The sequence below is a fragment of the Geotrypetes seraphini genome, chromosome 10, assembly GCF_902459505.1.
Source record: "Geotrypetes seraphini chromosome 10, aGeoSer1.1, whole genome shotgun sequence".
In the NCBI taxonomy this organism is placed as follows: Eukaryota; Metazoa; Chordata; class Amphibia; order Gymnophiona; family Dermophiidae; genus Geotrypetes; species Geotrypetes seraphini.
In genome coordinates, this window is record NC_047093.1 from 21,035,250 (window position 1) to 21,056,766 (window position 21,517).

General features: G+C 44.4%; 1 protein-coding gene across 1 annotated transcript in view; it reads right to left on the minus strand.

Moving 5' to 3' along the window:
* The window catches only part of LOC117368518 (rab11 family-interacting protein 4A-like), a 77,653-nt gene extending 59,470 nt beyond the window's left edge, over nucleotides 1-18,183 (minus strand). The window contains exon 1 of the mRNA XM_033962256.1: nucleotides 17,879-18,183. Within this exon, the coding sequence (XP_033818147.1) occupies nucleotides 17,879-18,031 (153 nt within the window). The 5' untranslated portion in view covers nucleotides 18,032-18,183. The remainder of the gene's footprint in view (nucleotides 1-17,878) is intronic.
* Between the last annotated feature and the right edge of the window lie 3,334 nt (nucleotides 18,184-21,517).

A 21,517-nucleotide genomic window follows, 5' to 3' on the forward strand; every position in this document is an offset into this window, starting at 1 on the left:
ATATCCTGAAAACCTGACCTGGCTCCGGCTCTCGAGGTCCGGAATTGCCTACCCCTGCCCTAACCAAAGCCAACCCAAGCTAGTATTCTATAACAGAATTTTGGCACCAAGATTCCATTATAGAATTGGCATCGGGGTACTTTAACTGAGGCGCCAATTTATAGAATTGCCACCTTAGGTATTGTAGAACATGTAGATACATTTGGGGTTCTGCTGGTCCCTAAAATGGAGCAATTTGATCCAAACCCAGGATTATCAACCGTCTCCCACTTTATTATAGCAGTTTTCAACCTAATCAGATGAGTTGTTCTGTCGCTGAAACATGCACACTGATGGACAGACAGATGGACAGAGACCAATCAAGCATCAACAACAGGCATCCTCACGCTGTCAGACACACCTAAACAGAGTCATCCTAACTTCATTTTGGTTCAAACCATTGCTTTTTTTGAGCATTCATCATTCCTTTTGTGTTCACAGTGTTGCCAACTGACCTAGGTCAATCCACATTGCTGGCCTACTCCTGGTTCTGCCTTTGTATTCATCTGGACTCATGGCCCTGTTTTTCTTGGTCCCAGAAAACAGACTGGCAAGTGGTCTGTCAGTTCCAAAAGGAGTGCAGGTGTCGGAGAAGACATGGTGATGACAGCAACGAAGACATTATTGTTAAAAAAAAGAGTTAAAAACAGAACACATAACACAGCTGTGTTTCGCCCAGCAGGGGCTGCTTCAGGGGCTCAAGTTAATAAGGGTTTGACTTTCACCACATAGCCTGCCAGGATATTTTAGGACAAGTTTTTGCACCTTTTCCTCCTAATTCTATAATCTTGCACATCCAGTTTTACACTTACTCCTAAATTCTATCAAAAGTGCCAAAAATTGTGGGGTCTTTTCCAGATAAGCCCTGCCACTAATACAAAAAGTGCACGGGCGAAAACTTAAGCCCCGCCACCACTAATGCAAAAAGTGCACGGGCGAAAACTTAAGCCCCGCCACCACTAATGCAAAAAGTGCACGGGTGAAAACTTAAGCCCCGCCACCTTATAAATTATTAAACTATTGAAGCCCTCCGAGGAAATTATTCACATGATTTGAATAATGACTCGGGGGGGTTCAAGGGGGGGCGGAGCACCCCCTTGTATATCACTTTCCCCAAGTATTCACTTAGCTAAATCTGTGGCGGGGGTTAACTTTTTGGCGGGGCTTATCTGGAAAAGATCCAAATTGTGCATGCTATTTTGGTCGCATTTCCAAATTGTGTGCAGAATTTAATTAAATAACAAGCTTATTAGAACTGATAATTGGCATTTTAACAAACAATTATTGACGCAAAGTAGAGTCAAGAGTTGCGTACATAAACGTAGGTGTGGGATCTGCACCCCAATTTTACATGCAAGTCAAAAAAAGGAGATGTGGAAATGGGCAGGTCATGGGCGCATCAGGGTCGTTCCTTTAAATTACTTGTGCAATTACAGAATTAGGGCCTCGACGTCTAAATTTAAGTGCGGGCATTTGCACCGCATTTGTATAGACGCAAGCGGCAGTGCCTACATTTAGCTGTGGTTCCCAGGTGTATGCTCTATCCTATAAATTGCATCTAACTTTAAGCGTGGTTTATGGAATAGCATGTTTTGGGGCGCCATACATAGAATTTAACCCATAGTGTGCAAAATTGCATGCACAGGTTATAGAATACCTATGGGATGCATGTAGCTTAATTGTTAAATTAGCTGCCAATTAGCAATCGATTATTGGCTATAATTGGAGTTAATTGCCAGTAATAGTTTGCATTTGCATGTATAACTGTGTTTAGTTGGTCCTCTATAACCTTAGCGCATTATTCTTTCAGCATGCAACTGCAAGGGGGGTGCGATGGGAGGATCACGGGTGGGTCAGCAGTTATGTGTGCAGGTTACAGAATACCGTCACTTACACACCAGACAACAGGAGTGAGCATTTACTGAGCTGTCACATGTGCTCATGCCTGAAATTAGGGGTGAAATTGTGGACTTACACTATGGCCCTCTTTTAATAACATAGTCATGTAAACATTAATAATAATTATAATAATAAGGCAGCTATGATTAAAAGACCTCTGCATAAAAATTCCTAAAAATAAGTGGAGAAAAAGTGACCTCAGAAAATATTTGCTTCTTATTTTCAATTCGCATATGTCCTATACAGGAGTAGAGAATGACACAGGGATAAATTTTTCCCCGTCCCCGTAGGAATTCATTTTCCTGTCCCATCCCCATGAGTTCTTTTCCTGTCCCTGCCCCTTTTCTTCAAGCTCCGTCCTCATCTGCACAAGCCTCAAACACTTTAAAATCCTAAGTAGCAACATTCTAGAGCTCAGATTGTGATGTCATAATGCCTCATTCCACCAATACCTAAGCTCTGTTCTCATCTGCACAAGCCTCAAACACTTTAAAATCCTAAGTAGCAACATTCTAGAGCTCAGATTGTGATGTCATAATGCCTCATTCCACCAATACCTAAGCTCTGTCCTCATCTGCACAAGCCTCAAACACTTTAAAATCCTAAGTAGCAACATTCTAGAGCTCAGATTGTGATGTCATAATGCCTCATTCCACCAATGCCTAAGCTCCGTCCTCATCTGCACAAGCTTCAAACACTTTCAAATTATAAGTGTTCGAGGCTTGTGCGGTTAAGGCTGAGCTTATAGGATTGGGGCAGGGACAGTGACAAAACTCACGGGGACAGGACGAGGAAAAATTTGTCTCTGTGTCATTCTCTACACTGCACCACTCTACAAATCAAAATGTAGTAAAAGTGAGCCAAATATAGGTCAATCAAGCTATTGGTGGAATGAGGCATTATGACATCACAATACCAGTTCTGGTTATCAGAGGCTTAAACTTTTCACACTATTTATTTATTCAGTTTTCTATGCTGTTCTCCCAAGTAGAGAATGACACGGGGACACATTTTCCCCCATCCCTGCAGGAACTCATTTTTCCATCCCGGAGAATTCTATTCCTGTCCCTGCCCCTGCCCCATTCCTGCAAGCTCTGTCCTTATCTGCACAAGCCTCAAACACTTTAAAATCCTAAGTAGCAACATTCTAGAGCTCAGATTGTGATGTCATAATGCCTCATTCCACCAATACCTAAGCTCTGTCCTCATCTGCACAAGCCTCAGACACTTTAAAATCCTAAGTAGCAACATTCTAGAGCTCAGATTGTGATGTCATAATGCCTCATTCCACCAATGCCTAAGCTCCGTCCTCATCTGCACAACCTCAAACACTTTAAAATCATGTGTTTGAGGCTTGTGTGGTTAAGGCTGAGCTTACAGGAATGGGACAGGGACAAAACACACGGGGCCAGGGAAATTGAGTTCCTGCAGGGGACGGGGAAAAATTTGTCCCCGTGTCATTCTCTATATAGGAGCTTAGCATAGTCATCAGTCTCTAAAAAAAAAAAAAAACCTCCACCAAAAAGTACAATATACTCAATTCTTCAATAGCAATATATCAAATCAAGTCATTCCTTATAGGGCTCAAGTTATGTATCCTCAAAGTTAACCACAGGTGCACATAGACATCCCACTGCTGATCGTCATGTCGCAAACAATTCCACATTGAGGACAGTTAAAACAACAAAGCTTTAGTGGCCCTGTTTCACATCGAGCGACCATCAGCAACTAAAATATAACTGTGTTCCAATAACGACTCGCCGGTACCTCTTAAAAAACCACGGTAAAGGTTTTTACCGCGACCCAGGACACTAAATGCTTCAACGCTGCTCCGACACTCATAGGAATTCTATGAGCATCAGATCAGCGTCAGAGCATTTCGGTAGAAACCTCTACCATGGCTTACTGAAATGGGGTGGGGGTATATCCTATAACAGCAATTACGTATGCATGCAGTGCTCACACTTTGGGCACCTAACTGAGAATTACGCCCTTTATGTACAAGGAATGATGGTATAGAACATTTATTATGTCCAGAGAAGTAATCTGGCTACACTTTTGTTCGTTAGGTTCTTTTGCATTTAAAATCATTTTGAACTGATGAACAAATATATTTTAATGGATACTATCCCCCCTCCCCCCTTTTACAAAACCGCAATAGTGGTTTTTAGCGCTAGTCGTCACACTGAATTCCCTGCGCTGTTCCCAATGCTCATAGGAATTCTATGAGTGTTGGGAGCAGCGCAGGGCATTCAGTGCACCGGCCTACGCTAAATACCGGTATCACGGTTTTGTAAAAAAAAAAAAAAAAGGGGGGGGGGAGGGCATATGTATGGATCTCTATTTCCAACAGGCAAACAAACAGGGGAGATGTCCAAAAACCACAGGTGTGCTTGAGTATTTAAACACTCTGTTTTTTTTTATGCAATGACTCGCCGTGCACGTGTTTCAGCCCAAATGGCCTGCCTCAGGAGTGTACAAATTCTTGACCCACAAAAAAATAGAAAAACGTATATCATGTACATGGTTATTATTTGTGTATGTGGATATTTGTAATATGTTTTTATATTTTGTGTGATAATTTGTAGACTCACGAGGCAGGCCATTTGGGCCGAAACACGTGCATATCGAGTCATCGCATAAATAAAACAGAGTGTTTAAATAATCAAGCACACCTGTGGTTTTTGGACACCTCCCCTGTTTGTTTATCCGGGTTTTGAAAAGCTTTCCTTCGGAACGAGAGCGGGTAGCAGGGGGCGGGATTGGAGGTGTGGCTGGGGTGGGCTTGGGGGTGTGATGGGGCAGAACGGGGTATGACAGGGTGGAGATGGGTGGTACTGGGCGGGCCTGGGGGGGGCGGGTCTAGGAGGGGTCCAGATTTTCCAGATGGAAAATCTGGTAACCATATCTTGAAGGGAGCAGAACGTGATGAATAGAAAAGTTAAATCATGGCTGTCCAAGGTCATAATTTGAATTCCTCATTCATTACTTCCTTCCTCTGAAGATGCGTGTTCTAACTTTCACGTGGACAGTTTGCTTCTAATCCAGTAAAGTAGTCCTGCCTTTCCTCTTACCATCCATCTCCTCCTGATCACTTCCCGATCCAAGTATATGTCATGGACCAGAAGTGCCTAGAAAAAGTCCAGCAGAAGAGTGTCAGCTAAATTGATGCTATTAATAGCGTGAAAAAGTGTTATCGCACTATTTTATAAAATCACTGAGCACGGAGATGGCACAGGGTCATTCTCATTACTCACACAGGGCCTGGAGTCTGCCTGCAAAATCCAGGCAGCTCATTTTGAAACATTTCCAGGATGAAAGAGCTGATGTCCTCGGGGAAGATGTATGGGACATGGCTGCCGGCTTCTTCAAGCCCTAGTGAAGACTGATGTCCACAGCTGCTATCCTTTATGTGCTGCTGGAGGCAATCCTGAGCTACTTAGCATAGGGGAGAGTGTGGTACAGTGGTTAAAGAACAAATACAGAAGAAAGTAATAGGAACAAAACCCCCATGTAAAATCCAACAGAGAGAGAATAAATGGGTCATTGGCTGGATCCTTTCAATATAAGGACATTACGTCCATAGGACTTTTTATACATGTGCTCTTGTATTTATTTTGAATTCATAGAAATGAAAGGTTGCAGCGGTTAAAGTTACAGTCTCCAAAAGGAAAAGACTGCAGAATGGAATGTACAAGGTACAGGAATCTTTTAATTTAAAAAAAACATACAAATTTGTAATCCTGAAAATGGCTCTCATGTACATGGAATACGGACCCAACACGGTCCGTGTTTGGGAGAAACACTCCTTCCTCAGGGGTCCGGGATGTTCAATATATCACATGTAGAGAGTAATGCGGAAAACAACATTGTATTAAGATCATCAAAATTTTTGAGTTGGAGGCTCGAAATTCTCCTTCCGAGCTGAAGCACGGAGTGAATACAGCTGTCGAAAATGCTTCAGCTCAGAAGGAGAATTTCGAGCCTCCGACTCAAAAATTTTGATGATTTCAATACAAGGTTGTTTTCCGCATTACTCTCTACATGTGATATATTGAACATCCCGGACCCCTGAGGCAGTGACGTACCTAGGGTATGTGACACCTGGGGCCCATCATTTTTGACCCCCATCCCCGCCCTTGGTACACCACTGCTACGGTTCTTTTCTTCAATTATAAAACACAGCGGAAAATCCGGTGCTAGAAAAAGAATAAGAAGCCGGCAGGAGCGGGACATGCAAGGAGCCGCTGGCCGCAGCTTTGTGCACTGCATCAGTGAAGAAGAGAGAGCCGGCCTGAAGATAACACCGGGGACGGATAAAATGGCCAGGTGGGAGCAGGCCACAAGGTAAAGCATAGCATAGAGGGAGGGAGACAACAAAGGTAGGGGGGGAATGATTTTATTTTTGAATTTAGTAATTGAATTATGTCAATTTTGAAAATTTACATCTGCTGTCAGTGTGCTTTGTGTAGTTTAATTTTTGTGGTTAACCATTATGTGTTGTTAATAAGATTACACTTCCCCCTCCCATTCGTGGTTTCTGCATTCGCGATTTCGCATAATTGCGATTTTTTTTTCTGGGGAGGGGGAAAATAAAAAACAACATATTTTTTTACTCCCTGCCGCCTTCCTGGCTTACCTGGTGGTCTAGAGGGCTTTTGGAGCAGGAGCGATCTTCCCACGCTCCTGCCCCGTGCAGATCGCCATGAGGAAATGGCTGTAGGAAGTTCCAGTCGTAGTCTCGAGAGACTACAGGAACTCACAGCAGCCATTTCCTCATGGCGATCTGCACGGGGCAGGAGCGTAGGAAGATCGCTCCTGCCCCGAAAGCCCTCTAGACCACCAGGTAAGGCCGGGAAGGTGGCAGGGAGGTGGGGGTGGGTCAGAGCCAGATAATCACGGTTTTTCGCCATTTGCGGTCTGGCTCTGCCTGTATCCCCCACGAATAACGAGGGAGAAGTGTATATTGTGTGTATCTATGAAAAATGAATGGAAAAAATAGTGTTACAATTAGCGCTATTATGGGGGCGAGGTCTGGGGTGGAGATTGGGTAGAGATGGGCGGGGTCTGGCCCACAACTTAGCCCAGTGTTCTTCAACTGCCGGTCCACAAAATAATTCTTTTATTTCTACCGGTCCAAAGGTGTAAAAAGGTTGAAGAACACTGTATTAGACTATACAATGGCTATACATTGAAATTTACTATAATTGTACAGACTGCAAACTCAAGTAAACATAGAAACATAGAAAGATGACGGCAGAAAAGGGCCATAGCCCATCAAGTCTGCCCACTCCACTAACCCACCCCGATAAGTCTAGATGCTAGTGATTCGTGCTATGTAGGGATCCCACGTACATGTCCCATTTACTTTTAAAGTCAAGCACGCCGGTGGCCTCGACCACCTGCACCGTAAGCTTATTCCAGTGATCTACCACCCTTTCCGTGAAAAAATACTTCCTGGTGTCACTACTAAACTTCCCTCCTCTGAGTTTAAGTGGATGCCCTCTTGTGGTCGAGGGTCCCCTGGGCAAGAGGATGACATCTTCCACCTCGACCCGTCCTGTGATGTATTTAAATGTCTCAATCATGTCCCCTCTCTCCCTGCGTTCCTCTAGAGTGTAGAGCCGCAGTCTGCTCAGTCTCTCTTCGTACGAGAGACCCTTGAACCCCAAGATCATCCTAGTGGCCATCCGCTGAACCGACTCGATTCTAATCACGTCTTTACGGTAATGTGGCCTCCAGAACTGCACACAGTACTCCAGATGAGGTCTCACCATAGTCCTGTACAGCGGCATTATGACTTCTGGTTTACGACTGACGAAACTTCTTTTGATACATCCCATCATTTGCCTTGCCTTGGATGTGGCCTTCTCTACCTGCTTGGCAGCCTTCATGTCTGCATTGATGATTACTCCCAAATCTCGTTCTGCTGAGGTTGTGGCTAATGTTTCTCCATTTAGGGTGTAAGTTCTGCACGGATTTCTGCTACCGAGGTGCATGACCTTACATTTCATAGCATTGAAGCCTAGCTGCCATGTCGAGGACCAGTTTTCCAACGTACGAAGGTCCTGTGTCATGCTATCCTGTAAAAAGCTTTCACTTACTATGTTGCACAGTTTTGCATCGTCGGCGAATAACGTTGCTTTACCCTGTAGCCCTCGTGTCAAGTCCCTTATGAATATGTTAAAAAGGAGAGGACCCAGGACCGAGCCCTGCGGCACTCCGCTGGTTACCTCTGATGTTTCAGAAAGGGTACCATTGACCATTACCCTCTGAAGTCTACCACTCAGCCAATCATTGACCCATGCGGTTATCGTCTCGCCCAACCCCATTGATTTCATCTTATTTAGTAGCCTGCGGTGTGGGACGCTGACAAAAGCTTTGCTGAAATCCAAGTATACTATGTCCAGAGACTCTCCTGAGTCCAACTTTCCTGTTACCCAATCAAAGAAGCTGATGAGGTTGGATTGACACGACCTACCCTTAGTGAATCCATGTTGATTAGGATCCCTAAGATTCCCCTCATCCAAGATCGTGTCCAACTTATGTTTAATTAGTGTTTCCATGATTTTACATACTATCGATGTGAGACTCACTGGTCGGTAATTCGCAGCCTCTGCCCTGCAACCCTTTTTATGCAGAGGAACAACATTCGCTGTTTTCCAATCCTGGGGGATCTTTAGGGAGAGATTGAAGAGCATGGCTAACGGTTCCGCCAGGACCTCGCACAGCTCTCTGAGCACTCTTGGGTGCAATTCGTCTGGACCCATAGCTTTGCATCGGGCCATCGGGCAGCGTTTTTCTGATGTGGGGTTTCAAATATTTGTGGCAGTTACTTTCTTTTCAATCGCTTTTCCTAATGATTCGTTAGGGAGGAAATGGAACGCCTCAGCTGGTGTTTTTATGTCCCTCAGTGTGTTTTGGTGAATTAACAACATATAAATAACTTCCTAGCTCAATCTGTCACAAGATGAAAAGCCCTATTTACTAAATAAAGACCTGTTTTTAATTTCCTGCTGCATCTTTTTTTTTTTTTTAGTATGTTAGAAAAGAGTATGAGCAGGTTCTATAAAGGGTTTCCGCTTTTAGGTTTCTTGAATATATTGTTTGTATTTTTCTTATGATGTATGTGGCAATTTACGCATTTCTGATTTCTTTCTTTCTTTTTTTTTAAATTTCTTTATTCTTTTTCAAACTTTCATCAAGTGCACAAAAAGAACAACATGAAATACTATCATATAACACTTGAACATCATACATTATATTCTTAATATGTAAATTAATTAAAAACCCTCCCCCCTCCCATTTTTCTATACAATCATTAAAATATCATATTCCTTTAAAATTTCAATTTCGCTACATCTTATCTTCCAATCCCCACCCCCCTATGTATATTATCAAAGAAAAATGATGCCTATTCACTACAAAAATCAACCATCGGTCTCCATATCTTTAAAAAATTTGTATAACTTCCTTTCTGAATTGCAATTGCTCTTTCCATCTTGTAAATATGACACAGGGAATTCCACCAAAACGTATAATTGAGATTACTATAATTTTTCCAGTTGTTAGTAATATGTTGCATAGCAACACCCGTCATTATCATCAAAAGCTTATTGTTATGTGCTGATAATTGACTTTTTTTCCTCGTAGACATACCGAACAGAACAGTATCATATTTATTAACAGTGAAGTTACACAAACAGCCAGGAGTCAACAATTCCGGAACAGACAAGCAAATACCGCAAGGTATAGAAGAGCAGCTGACAAAGTCTAAGCAAACCAAAATACGAGAACCCCCAATACAGGCCATCAGCAGGAAATACGAGAAGTGTCCCCACCCGGAGTCAGTGCAAACCCCATCTTTTACATTTTCTCCCAAAGGTTCATAGAAGCCATCCCTCAGACCCCACTTGAAAACCCACTCAGACCATTTGCTCTCAACCAACTGTCAGCAACATTGCCCCCCCCTCACTCACCCAACCCCCACAGTCATTCCCCCCCCCATCTATACAGGTGTGTGAAAAATAGTGTCCTGAATTAATGTTATCTTTTTAGAATGAAAAAAAAAAACTTCAAACAATATTTTCCATCTCATTCTATGTTGTTTTCCACTCAAAATGACAAAATAAGGACCTCCATCTTTGCCTCCCTCCCCTCCATTATCATGTGCAACACTTCTTTCTCTCTCCCCAATGCACCATCTAACCCTACCCTCCACCTTATATCCAACATTTCTCCCTCTCTCTTCTCCGTTCATGTCTCCCTTCCCTCCATCATATGCAGGATTTCTCCCTCTCACTCCTTTCTACCTCTTTGCTTCATCTCTCCCTTCCTCTCTTCCCCTCTCTGTGCAGGCTTTTTGGAACTCCAAGTATACGATGCCTATGGGGGTCCCTTCGTCCATTTGCTTGTTTATTCCTTTGAAGAAGTGCAATAAGTTCATTAGGCACGATCTTCCCTTGCAGAAGCCATGTTGGCTTGTTTTCATCAGTTTGTTCCTTTCTAGATGCTCATCGATGCTCTCTTTTATCAGCGCTTCTGCCAACTTCCCCGGAACCGAAGTCAAACTTACCGGTCTGTAGTTCCCCGGGTCGCCTCTCGATCCTTTTTTGAAGATGGGCGTAACATTTGCTATCTTCCAGTCCTCCGGGATCACCCCTGTTTTCAGGGATAGATTACAAACCTGCTGTAGTAGTTCCGCTACTTCTTCTTTTAGTTCTTTCAATACCCTAGGGTGGATTCCATCCGGGCCTGGAGATTTGTCAGTTTTTAATCTATCTAACTGCTTATGTACGTCTTCAAGGCTTACCTCTATGGATGTTAATTTTTCTGCTTGATCTCCTTTGAAGATTTTTTTCAGGTTCCGGCACGTTGGATGTATCCTCTTTTGTAAATACTGACAAAAAGAACTTGTTTAGTCTATCCGCCACTTCTTTTTCCTCCTTCACCACTCCTTTCCTATCTCCGTCATCCAGCGGTCCCACCTCCTCCCTTGCTAGCTGCTTCCCTTTAACATATCTGTACAAATGTAAAGTCATAATTAGTTTATCTATGCTTTACGTATGTCAACCTTGTTACCCGTTCTGAGCTCGTTGGGGAGGTCGGAATATGAAACTACCAAATAAATAAATAAAATCACCCACAAGCTGTCTCTCCATGGGTGACCAACTCGGGCCATCCAGCCCACTGTTATAGTCGCCCATCAAGACCAGCTCTTGGGCTCTTTTTTTCAGTACCTGATGATAAAACTGACCGCCAGCACATGGCATAGCCGGGAGGCATCACATCTAAGCCTGGCATTAACTGCCCTGACACGGCTAGGGACGCTCTCCAAGCTACTGACCAAGACGGCCAACTACGAAACGTTCAGGAAAGAACTGAAAACTATTCTCTTCAAAAAATGTGTCAAATGATCTAACTAAAACCTTATCAACCCTTCCCCAGATTCCTTCGCTCTTGTAAGATCATTCTATCTAACAACTTTGTAAACTCCCTGGGAATGCCCAGACCAGTTCTTTTTTGTAAACCGCCTAGAACTGAAAGGTATTGGAGGGACAGGAAACCAATAATGTAACTCTGCTTCCACTCACTCCCAAGCCCTTGAGCACTGAAGACATCTAATTGCTACTTAGACTCCAAGTACCTGAGACATACTGTACCTCAGTGAATAATTACTAACCTTCAAACAAACGGAGGTTTCATTCAGCCTGCATCTCTGCTTGACATCCTGTCTCCCTCATCTGCTAATCACCTGCTCCTTAATGCGTCTTCCTACTGTCCCAACTAGGGACCTCGGTGACGTTTTAGCGCTGACGGATCCTAATACTTTTCCCTCCCTATGCTGAGACGGATCCGTCAGCGCTAAATTGTCATCGAGGTCTGTCAGAGCCAGAAACTAACTACAAGTAGCACGGACCTCAGATTTTTAAGGACGTGCGGGTTTAGATCCGCGAGGTCCGTCAGGTCCACTTTTACCCCTTCTCAGCTTTAAGCTAGTCGACGTGTGTTCCATTCATAAGGATTTCCAGTCCTTTAGAAACCAAATGCTTTACCATTAAATTACACTTTCATCGTCTGTAGTCTTCGGCAGACAATGTCTTGGCTTCTGGCTTTTTATCACTGTCAGCCCGCACGTACATATTCAGTGTTCATCCCACATTTCAAACAATTACGAGCGCATTGCCAATACTGCTAAGGTGTTTCCTTGTGATATATCACATTAAGTAACCTGAAAGTGTTGTCATGGCAACATATTGGCCAATGGGTCAATGAAATCATGGTACATCTCATTTCCCTGCAGATGAAGCATGGCCCGTACTCTTTATCCCTTAGGCAAGCAATGATGAATAATTTCAAAATGGCCAATGTTTGCCAGTCAGACCATTCTGAGTTAAACGGTTAGGGCTCTTCAGCTTGGAAAAGAGACGGCTGAGGGGAAGATATAATTGAAGTCTACAAAATCCTGAGTGGAGTAGAACGGGGTACAAGTGGATCGAGTTTTCACTCCATCAAAAATGACAAAGACTAGGGGACACTCGATGAAGTTACAGGGAAATACTTTTAAAACCAATAGGAGAAAATTTTGTTTCACTCAGAGAATAGTTATGCTCTGGAACGCGTTGCCAGAGGATGTGGCTGGTTTAAGAAAGGTTTGGACAAGTTCCAGGAGGAAAAGACCATAGTCTGTTATGGAGAAAGACACAGGGGAAGTCACTGCTTGCCGTGGATCGGTAGCACGGAATATTGCTACACCTTGGGTTTTGGCCCGGTACTAGTGACCTGAATTGGCCACCGTGAGAACAGGCTACTGGGCTTGATGGACCATTGGTCTGACCCAGTGAGGCTATTCTTATGTTCTTAAGCTGCTGTAAGCAAAAGAGTGTCCTCACTACAGTTTAAAAGGGCGGCATGTCCTGCTGTAAGTTCTGAATGTGCTCATGCAAATCACTCACTAAAAATATATATTTTCTTAGTTTTCTAGGAGGAGCTATGTCTGGGGGGTGGAGAGTAGGTGTGTCTGCGCTAACTGATTTGCATGGGATTTGCATGTGAGCCCTTAGTACCTACAAAATAGGTAGCAGTGAGGACTCGTGTGCTAATTTTTGGTAATGGCTGCACGTGAATGGCGTCATTACCTTAGTGCATGGCCAGAAAATGGAAAGTCAGCCTTAGCACACAGGAAAGACCCATGTAAGGGCATACTAAGGGCACTTTTTACCATGGCTTTGTAAAAGGAGCCCTAAGAATACCTACATGGTATCCAGAAAAATATGGGACTCCTTATACCAGGGGTTGAGCACTCCGGTCCTCGAGAGCCGTATTCCAGTCGGGTTTTCAGGATTTCCCCAATGAATATGCATTGAAAGCAGTGCATGCACATAGATCTCATGCATATTCATTGGGGAAATCCTGAAAACCAGTACTCCTCTGATATTCGCGGGGCTTCCGTTCCAGGAACCCCCGCGAATGTTGAAAAACTGCGAAGATGATTTTTAGTAGGGGAGACAGGAGAGGGCAGCTGGAGCGCCGGCGAGTGAAGGAAATCATTTACGGTATGCTCCGACCGCCTCTTCCTGTACTAAAGTTGGGTCTCAGTAATCAGGAGCTGCTTTGACACACAGCTCCTGATTGGTGAGGCCCGACTTTAGTACAGGAAGAGGCGGTCGGAGCATACCGCGAGTGATTTCCTTCATTCGCTGGCACTCCGGCTGCCCTCTCCTGCCTCTCTGGCTGCCCTCTCCTGCCCGGTCATTCGCGGTTGGAAAATACTGCGAATGACCGGGACCATGAATCGCAGACCACGAGTTCGCGGGGGAGCACGGTATAGTTTCAAAATACTTGGCAATTATTTATAAACATTTAGGCCTCCTTTTACAAAACTGCGATAGCAGTTTCTAGCACGGGGAGGCGCGCCGAATGGCCCGCGCTGCTCCCGACACTCATTGAGCTCCTATGAGCATTGGGAGCAATGCGGGCCATTCAGAGCAGCTCCCCACGCTAGAAACAGCTATCGCAGTTTCGTAAAAGAGGGTGTTAGTATGACCTTTGGAAATATGAGTACGTTAATATAATGATATCTTTTCTTAGTTAATTCATAATTTGTTCAAAGGGTCTTTTGACCTGACACATTCATGAAGTCTTCGATGCCACCAGTAGCATGTGATGAGGGGATTCAGTGAATCCCAGCTCTACAGCCCTGTTTTGGGTTTCTTTGGGGGGGTTTTGCCGGATCCAGTTTGATTTGTTGAATAGGCAGCCTGCCCGACCAGTCAAACAGGATTCATAGACAAAACCGCCGAAGACATAGGCGCGCGCCGACAACTGAGTGCAAGACGGAAGCACACGCCGAAGAAAAAGAGTGTTTTTAGGGGCTCCGATGGGGGGTTTTGTTGGGGAACTCCCCCACTTTACTTAATACAGATCGCGGCGGCGTTGTGGGGGGTTTGGGGGGTTGTAACCCCCCTCATTATATTGGAAACTTAACTGTGGCGCGATCTGTATAAAGTAAAGTGGGGGGTCGGAGCCCTTTAAAACAGTCATTTTCTTTGGCGCGCGGCTCTGCATTGTGCTCAGTTGTCTGCGCGCGCCTTTGTCCCGGCGCGCTTTTGACATGACACCGTCAAACAGCATTAAACAAAAAACAGGGCTTGTGGGCTGGGAATTCTCTGAACCCCCCAGAAGGCCCCGACGGTACTGATCTGAATTTGATTGGCTGAGCAGCATCTGCCTGTTGCCTGCACAACCAATCAAATTCAGAGCTGTGCCCTCAGGGCCTTTAGGGGGTGGGATGAATCCCCTGAAGGTCCTGACATGATACCACTGAGTAAACACCATTTTGCTAAAATGAATCTTAATGGTCACTTCTTGAATGATGCCATTTTGAAAACAGAGATCATCCAATTTGTACAGCATCTTACAATAGCATCTGTCAATAATAGTAATCATTTTTTAAATAATAGCACATTTGTTTTTGGGTTATTTGAGGTTCCATTTTTTCTGGACTCCATATACACTTCTCCCTCTGTATTTGCGGTTTCTGTACCTGCGGTTTTGCTTATTCGCGATTTTTTGGCTGATGACTCCGCCCCCACAAAAATGTCATCACTAAAGTTTTTTCCTCTTACTTTTCTGGACAGTACCGATAAAAAAGTTTATCACTTATCATTACTGTATTGTAACTTTGAAAATCGCTGCTGCCACGCTTTCTCACACAAATTTGCTGCTTCCATATTTCCCAATGTGCACTGAGAAAAACGCTGCTTCCCAGCATCCCTAGAGAGAAAGGCTTCTTCCTGGCATGCATGAAATCGCAGCTTGCTTGCCTGCCCTGAAATCGCTGGTTGGCTGCCCAGAAATCGCTACTTGCTTGCCTGCCCTGAAATCGCCGTTATTTGCGGTTTCAATAGTAAAAACGAAGTCACTTTCCAAAAACCGCAAATAGCATATAAAAAAGTTATTTGCAGTTTTTTCATATTTGCGCCTATTGCCGGAACGCATCCACTGCGAATACGGAGGGAGAAGTGTAGTAGAGTTTGATGTGGAAGTACTACAGTCTAATATTTACTGTCTGTATGGGAAAAGAAAGAATTGTGGAATACTATGAAGACAAAGTCTCTGGCAGGAGATATGTTGCATCTGAAAGTAAAGGCTGCAGGGATTAGCATGAGCCTTTCCACTTAAAGGAAAAAGCATATTTGTTGACACATTGGCAAGCCAAACATTTGAAAACACATGCATTATTTGTTAAACAAACAAACAAACCTGACATCTGTCAACACATAAAGACATTTGCATGACAAATACTATCCCTTCCGCTCCCTTAAAGATCCAAAGTACTTGTTCCAAGCTTTCTTGAATTCAGGTAAGTTTTCTTCTGCACTCCCTCCACCAGGAGGCTGTTCCATGCATTCACCACCTTTCCCGTGAAAAGGTGTTTTCTGAGGTTGCTGGTTGCCTCTGAATCAATCCCCTTTCACCTTCATCCTCAATTTAAAGAGACTCGCTTCACGCGCTCCCGCCTTACCTTCAAAGAATGCATATCGAGATCTTTAAGTCTGAGTCCATATGCCCTAGGACAGTGGTCTCCAATCCTGTCCTGGAGGACCACCAGGCCTATCAAGTTTTCAGACTAGCCCTAATGAATATGGGTGAGAGAGATTTGCATATAATGGAAGTGACAGGCATGCAAATCTGCTCCATGCATATCCATTAGGGCTGAAAATCCGATTGGCCTGGTGGTCCTGCAGGACAGGATTGGGGACCACTGCCCTAGGACAAAGACCATTGACCATTTTAGTAGCCTCCCTCTGGACCAACTCGTCCCGTTTATATATTTTTTTTTAAAGTGCAAAGGGTTTCTAAATTTTTATTTAATTATTTATATACCAGGTTTACATTCAGGTACTTTATCATATTTCTCTATCTGTCCCAGTGGGCTCAAACTCTGTCTAGTGTACCTGGGGCAATGAGGGGATTAAGTGACTTACCCAGGATCACAAAGGAGCAGTGAGGGATTTGAACCCATAACCTCAGCTGTAGCTCTAACCACTGTGCCACACATAGATGGGCCTGGTGTGATGAATAGGTAGGAAAAACAGATGAAGCACATATACCAAGGAAGCAGAAAAGAAGGATAGAGGGATTTTTTTTTTTAAAGGGCAGAACTGATTTTATGAGTAGAGGCTCAAACCAGTCCTGGAGTTCAATGAATTCAAGAAATGTATACGCAGGAACCATATTCCAGACAAAATAAAATACCTTGGAGCCTCCATGAATAAACTTACAGCTTACAATCGGATCTCACAGACCTTTGAAATTCCAGTGTAAGGTACCGATTTACAGATCTCTAAACAAAGGCACACAGAAATGAATTCTTGCAATAGCTGAGCTGACTAGCCACTGGCATTGTTTTAAGGCAGGGGGTGTCAAAGTCCCTCCTCGAAGGCCGCAATCGAGTCAGGTTTTCAGGATTTCCCCAATGAATATGCATGAGATCTATTTGCATGCACTGCTTTCATTGTATGCTAATAGATCTCATGCATATTCATTGGGGAAATCCTGAAAACCCAACTGGGTTGCAGCCCTCGAGAAGGGACTTTGACACCCCTGTTTTAAGGGGACCGAAAGAAGATTTTATTGCACGGGAGCTTAGAGCAGGGGTGACAAAGTCCCTCCTCGAGGGCTGCAATCCAATTGGGTTTTCAGGATTTCCCCAATGAATATGCATGAGATCTATTAGCATACAATTAAAGCAGTGCATGCAAATAGATCTCATGCATATTGATTGGGGAAATCCTGAAAACCAGACTGGATTGCGGTCCTCGAGGAGGCACTTTGACATCCCTGTACTAGGGTATATACCAGGGGTGGGCAACTCCGGTCCTTGAGGGCCGCAATCCAGTCGGGTTTTCAGGATTTCCCCAATGAATGTGCATGAAATCTATTAGCGTACAATGAAAGCAGTGCATGCAAATAGATCTCATGCATATTGATTGGGGAAATCCTGAAAACCAGACTGGATTGTGGCCCTCCAGGAAGCACTTTGACATCCCTGTACTAGGGTATATACCAGGGGTGGGCAACTCCGGTCCTCGAGGGCCGCAATCCAGTCGGGTTTTCAGGATTTCCCCAATGAATGTGCATGAGATCTATTAGCGTACAATGAAAGCAGTGCATGCAAATAGATCTCATGCATATTCATTGGGGAAATCCTGAAAACCAGACTGGATTGCGGCCCTCGAGGCGGGACTTTGACCCCCAGCTTAGACAGAGAGGGAGACAAAAAAAAGGACAAACTGTCTACCTCATTCTTAAGGCTAGATTTTGGCACCGTAGCATGATTTCTGGTGAGCTTGAGCTTAAATAGCAAACAGGCGACTAGGAGGAAATCAGTAGCAGGCGAGATCTCGCTCTCGGGCGTCATTCCGAGCTGTCTCACCTCATCGCCTTGTCCGAACTGCAGCCCCAGGTCTACGAAATGTTCCACCCGGATAAAGCCGTCCGCGTCCTCGTCGAACACGTCGAAGACCTGCTTTAGCTTCCGCAAAAACTGCAGCAAATTCTCCGGCACGGCGCAGCCATCGCCTTCCATGCTGCCGCCCCCCAACTGGCGATAAACTAGCGGGGTGCTGCCCCTAGCAAAAGGGGAGCCTCAGTCGCCATGATCGGCTCCAGCCACGAAAAGCAGCATCGCTCTGACATCACGAGTGCTACCCGGAGGAAAGGAGGGAGGGGGGAAGAGCAGAAGAGGAGGTGGAGGAAGGGAGGAATGGTAGGAGGGAGAGGAGGCAAATGAGGAAGGAGAGAATAAAGAGGAAAGGGAAAAAGGGAGGGAGAAGAAAAGGCGAGAGAGAGCAAAAGAACCGGGAGTGAAATATTGGGGGAGGGGGAGGAGCATGAGAGGGTAGCCAAGGGCCCAGGGATTCAGGAGAGGTTGGTGGAAAGGCAGCCACAGACATTGATGATCGTGTAGCATCAAATAGCTGAGATCGGAGCTCTAGAAGCAGAATCGGGCATTTGGTTTTTTTATTATTCGGTGGATCCGTCTTTTACTCGGATCCATCCCTGACATTTTTTAATTATTCGGTGGATCCGTCCCTGACAATTTTTATTATTCGGTGGATCCGTCTTTTACTCGGATCCATCCCTGACAATTTTTATTATTCGGTGGATCCGTCTTTTACTCGGATCCAGTCCCTGACATTTCCGACCGGAGCAACCAACGCTCGGAAAATAAAGCCGAACTAGTACGAAAGAAAGGTTCAGTGATGCCTGGGCCCGCAATCTCTCTCATTGCGCTCTTCTGGGCTTTATTCAGGAATTAGTCACTACTGCAAAATGGTTCTCTCTTTATAGTTGTGTTTTTATGGATATCGGAACCAACTTTTCAAAACAATTACCCCACACAAATTAGCATTCCTTGGACATTGTAAAGAGTGCTCAGTTTTGAGGAATGTTCAAGCACCCAGGAGCTGCACCAAAGATCTTGTTATTGAAGACATAAAAATTGCCATACTGGGACAGACTGAAGGTCCATCAGGCCCAGTATCCTGTTTCCAACAGTGGCCAACCCAGGTCCCAAGAAGCCCAAAGAGTAGCAACATTCCAGAGCTGAGATTGTGATGTCATAATGCCTCATTCCACCAATGGCTAAGAGCCAACCTCATCAGTGATGTCACAATGGCTTGATTGTCCTATACTTGGCTCACATAAGAGCATAAGAATTGCCATACTGGGACAGACTGAAGGTCCATCAAGCCCAGTATCCTGTTTCCAACAGTGGCCAGTCGGGTCCCAAATAGTAAAACAGATTTTATGCAGAATAAGCAATGTATTTCCCCAAGCTATCTCAATAATGGCCTATGGACTTCTCTTATAGGAAATTATCCAAACCTTTTTGAAACCCCGTTAAGCTAACTGATTTCCAGAGTTTAATTACACGTTGTGTGAAGAAATATTTTATCTGGTTTATTTTAAATCTGCTACTTAGTAGCTTCATCGCATGTCCCCTAGTCCTAGTATTTTTGGAAAGAGTGAACAAGCGATTCCCATCTACCCTTTCCACTCCACTCTGCCATATCACCCCTGAGCCGTCTCTTCTCCAAGCTGAAGAGCCCTAGCCGCTTTAGCCTTTCCTTATAGGGAAATTGACCCATCCCTTTTATCATTTTTGTCACTCTTCTCTGTACCTTTTCTAATTCCGCTATATCATCTTTGTTTTCCATTCCTTTCCTGATAATTCCTAACATTCTATTTGCTTTCTTAGCTGCCGCCGCCGCACATTGAGCTGAGAGTTTCAACGTCTCCTCAACAATGACACCCTGGATCCTTTTCCTGGGCAGTGACTCCTAACGTGAAACCCAGCATCACACGGACATAGTTCGGGTTCCTGTATCCCACATGCATCACTTTGCCCTTGCTCCCGTTAAATGTGATCTGCCATTATGACGCCCAGTTTTCCAGCCTCACAAGGTCCTCTTGCAATTTCTCACAATCCTCTTGTGTACCCATGGCCCAGAAATATTTAAGAAAAAGGGCCATTTAAACTAAATACAATGGAACCTTGGTTTACGAGCATAATTCATTCCAGAAGCATGCTCGTAAACCAAATTACTCATATTTCAAAGCGAGTTTCCCCATAGGAAGTAAGGGAAACTTGCTTGATACGTTTCCACCCACCCCCATCCCCCGAGGCCAGCGGCACTGCTCCACCCCCCCCCCCACTTGCTTGATCTTTCTCCCACTTTTCATCCCAGTGAGTCCACTGTTAAATGAGCTCTTCTTGTGCCTCCAGTCAGAGAGATTTAACCTCTACACTGGAGATAGGTAATGCTAAAAATTTGTCTTGCTCATCCATAAGAGCTGATTGAGCAGGCAGATTAACTGGTCTCATGCCTCCAACGTATTGCTCTCACTGAGACAGAGATGATTCGTAGCGTATGTTCACAAGTGGAAGTGTACACGATCAAGAATCATCTGTCATTCTTCTAGACTAGAAGAGTCGAAGCACAGCCTAAAAGAACATTAGTTCTCAAGCCTCTTCTTTAGGCAGGCTTAACCAGTTGGGTTTTAAAGATTACCACAATGAATATAACAAAGACCTATTACACCCAAATTTATTTCAAGTCTATTCATTGAAACTAATTCTGAAACTGCCTAACTGCTATCAGCCAAAACCAGGTGATAAGTTGTGGCTTAGGGGTGAAACTGAAATCGAATACTAAAGTTTGATTGTGTGAATGTGAACCAGCTAGGCCCACTGGGGATTGTAAAAGCACAGGCTGACAACTGGGAGAGCCATTTAACAAGACTGACACATTTAGGTTCCCAATAGAGAATGACACAGGGACAAATTTTTCCACGTCCCCGCGGGAACTCATTTTCCCGTCCTGTCCCAGCGAGTTCTTTTCCTGTCCCTGCCCCATTCCTGCAAGCTCCATCCTCATCTGCACAAGCCTCAGACACTTTAAAATCATAAGCAGCAACATTCTAGAGCTCAGATTGTGATGTCATAATGCCTCATTCCACCAATGCCTAAGCTCCGTCCTCATCTGCACAAGCCTCAGACACTTTAAAATCATAAGCAGCAACATTCTAGAGCTCAGATTGTGATGTCATAATGCCTCATTCCACCAATGCCTAAGCTCCGTCCTCATCTGCACAAGCCTCAGACACTTTAAAATCATAAGCAGCAACATTCTAGAGCTCAGATTGTGATGTCATAATGCCTCATTCCACCAATGCCTAAGCTCCGTCCTCATCTGCACAAGCCTCAGACACTTTAAAATCAGTGTTTGAGGCTTGTGCAGTTAAGGCAGAGCTTACAGGAACAGGGCAGGGACAGCGACAAAACACACAGGGATGGGACAATTGAGTTTCTGCAGGGACAGGGACAAATTTGGCCCCATGTCATTCTCTAGTTCCCAAGTCAATGCAGATGTACTTAAATATCCTCTGAGACAGGACCTTTCTGAGAACATGTGAAAAATAAAAATAGGCAGGAGACCCTGGTGAATGAGTTAACAGAAGACCAACAGGAATTGAATAATAAAATGAGCAGACAACAAAAGGTAGAAAA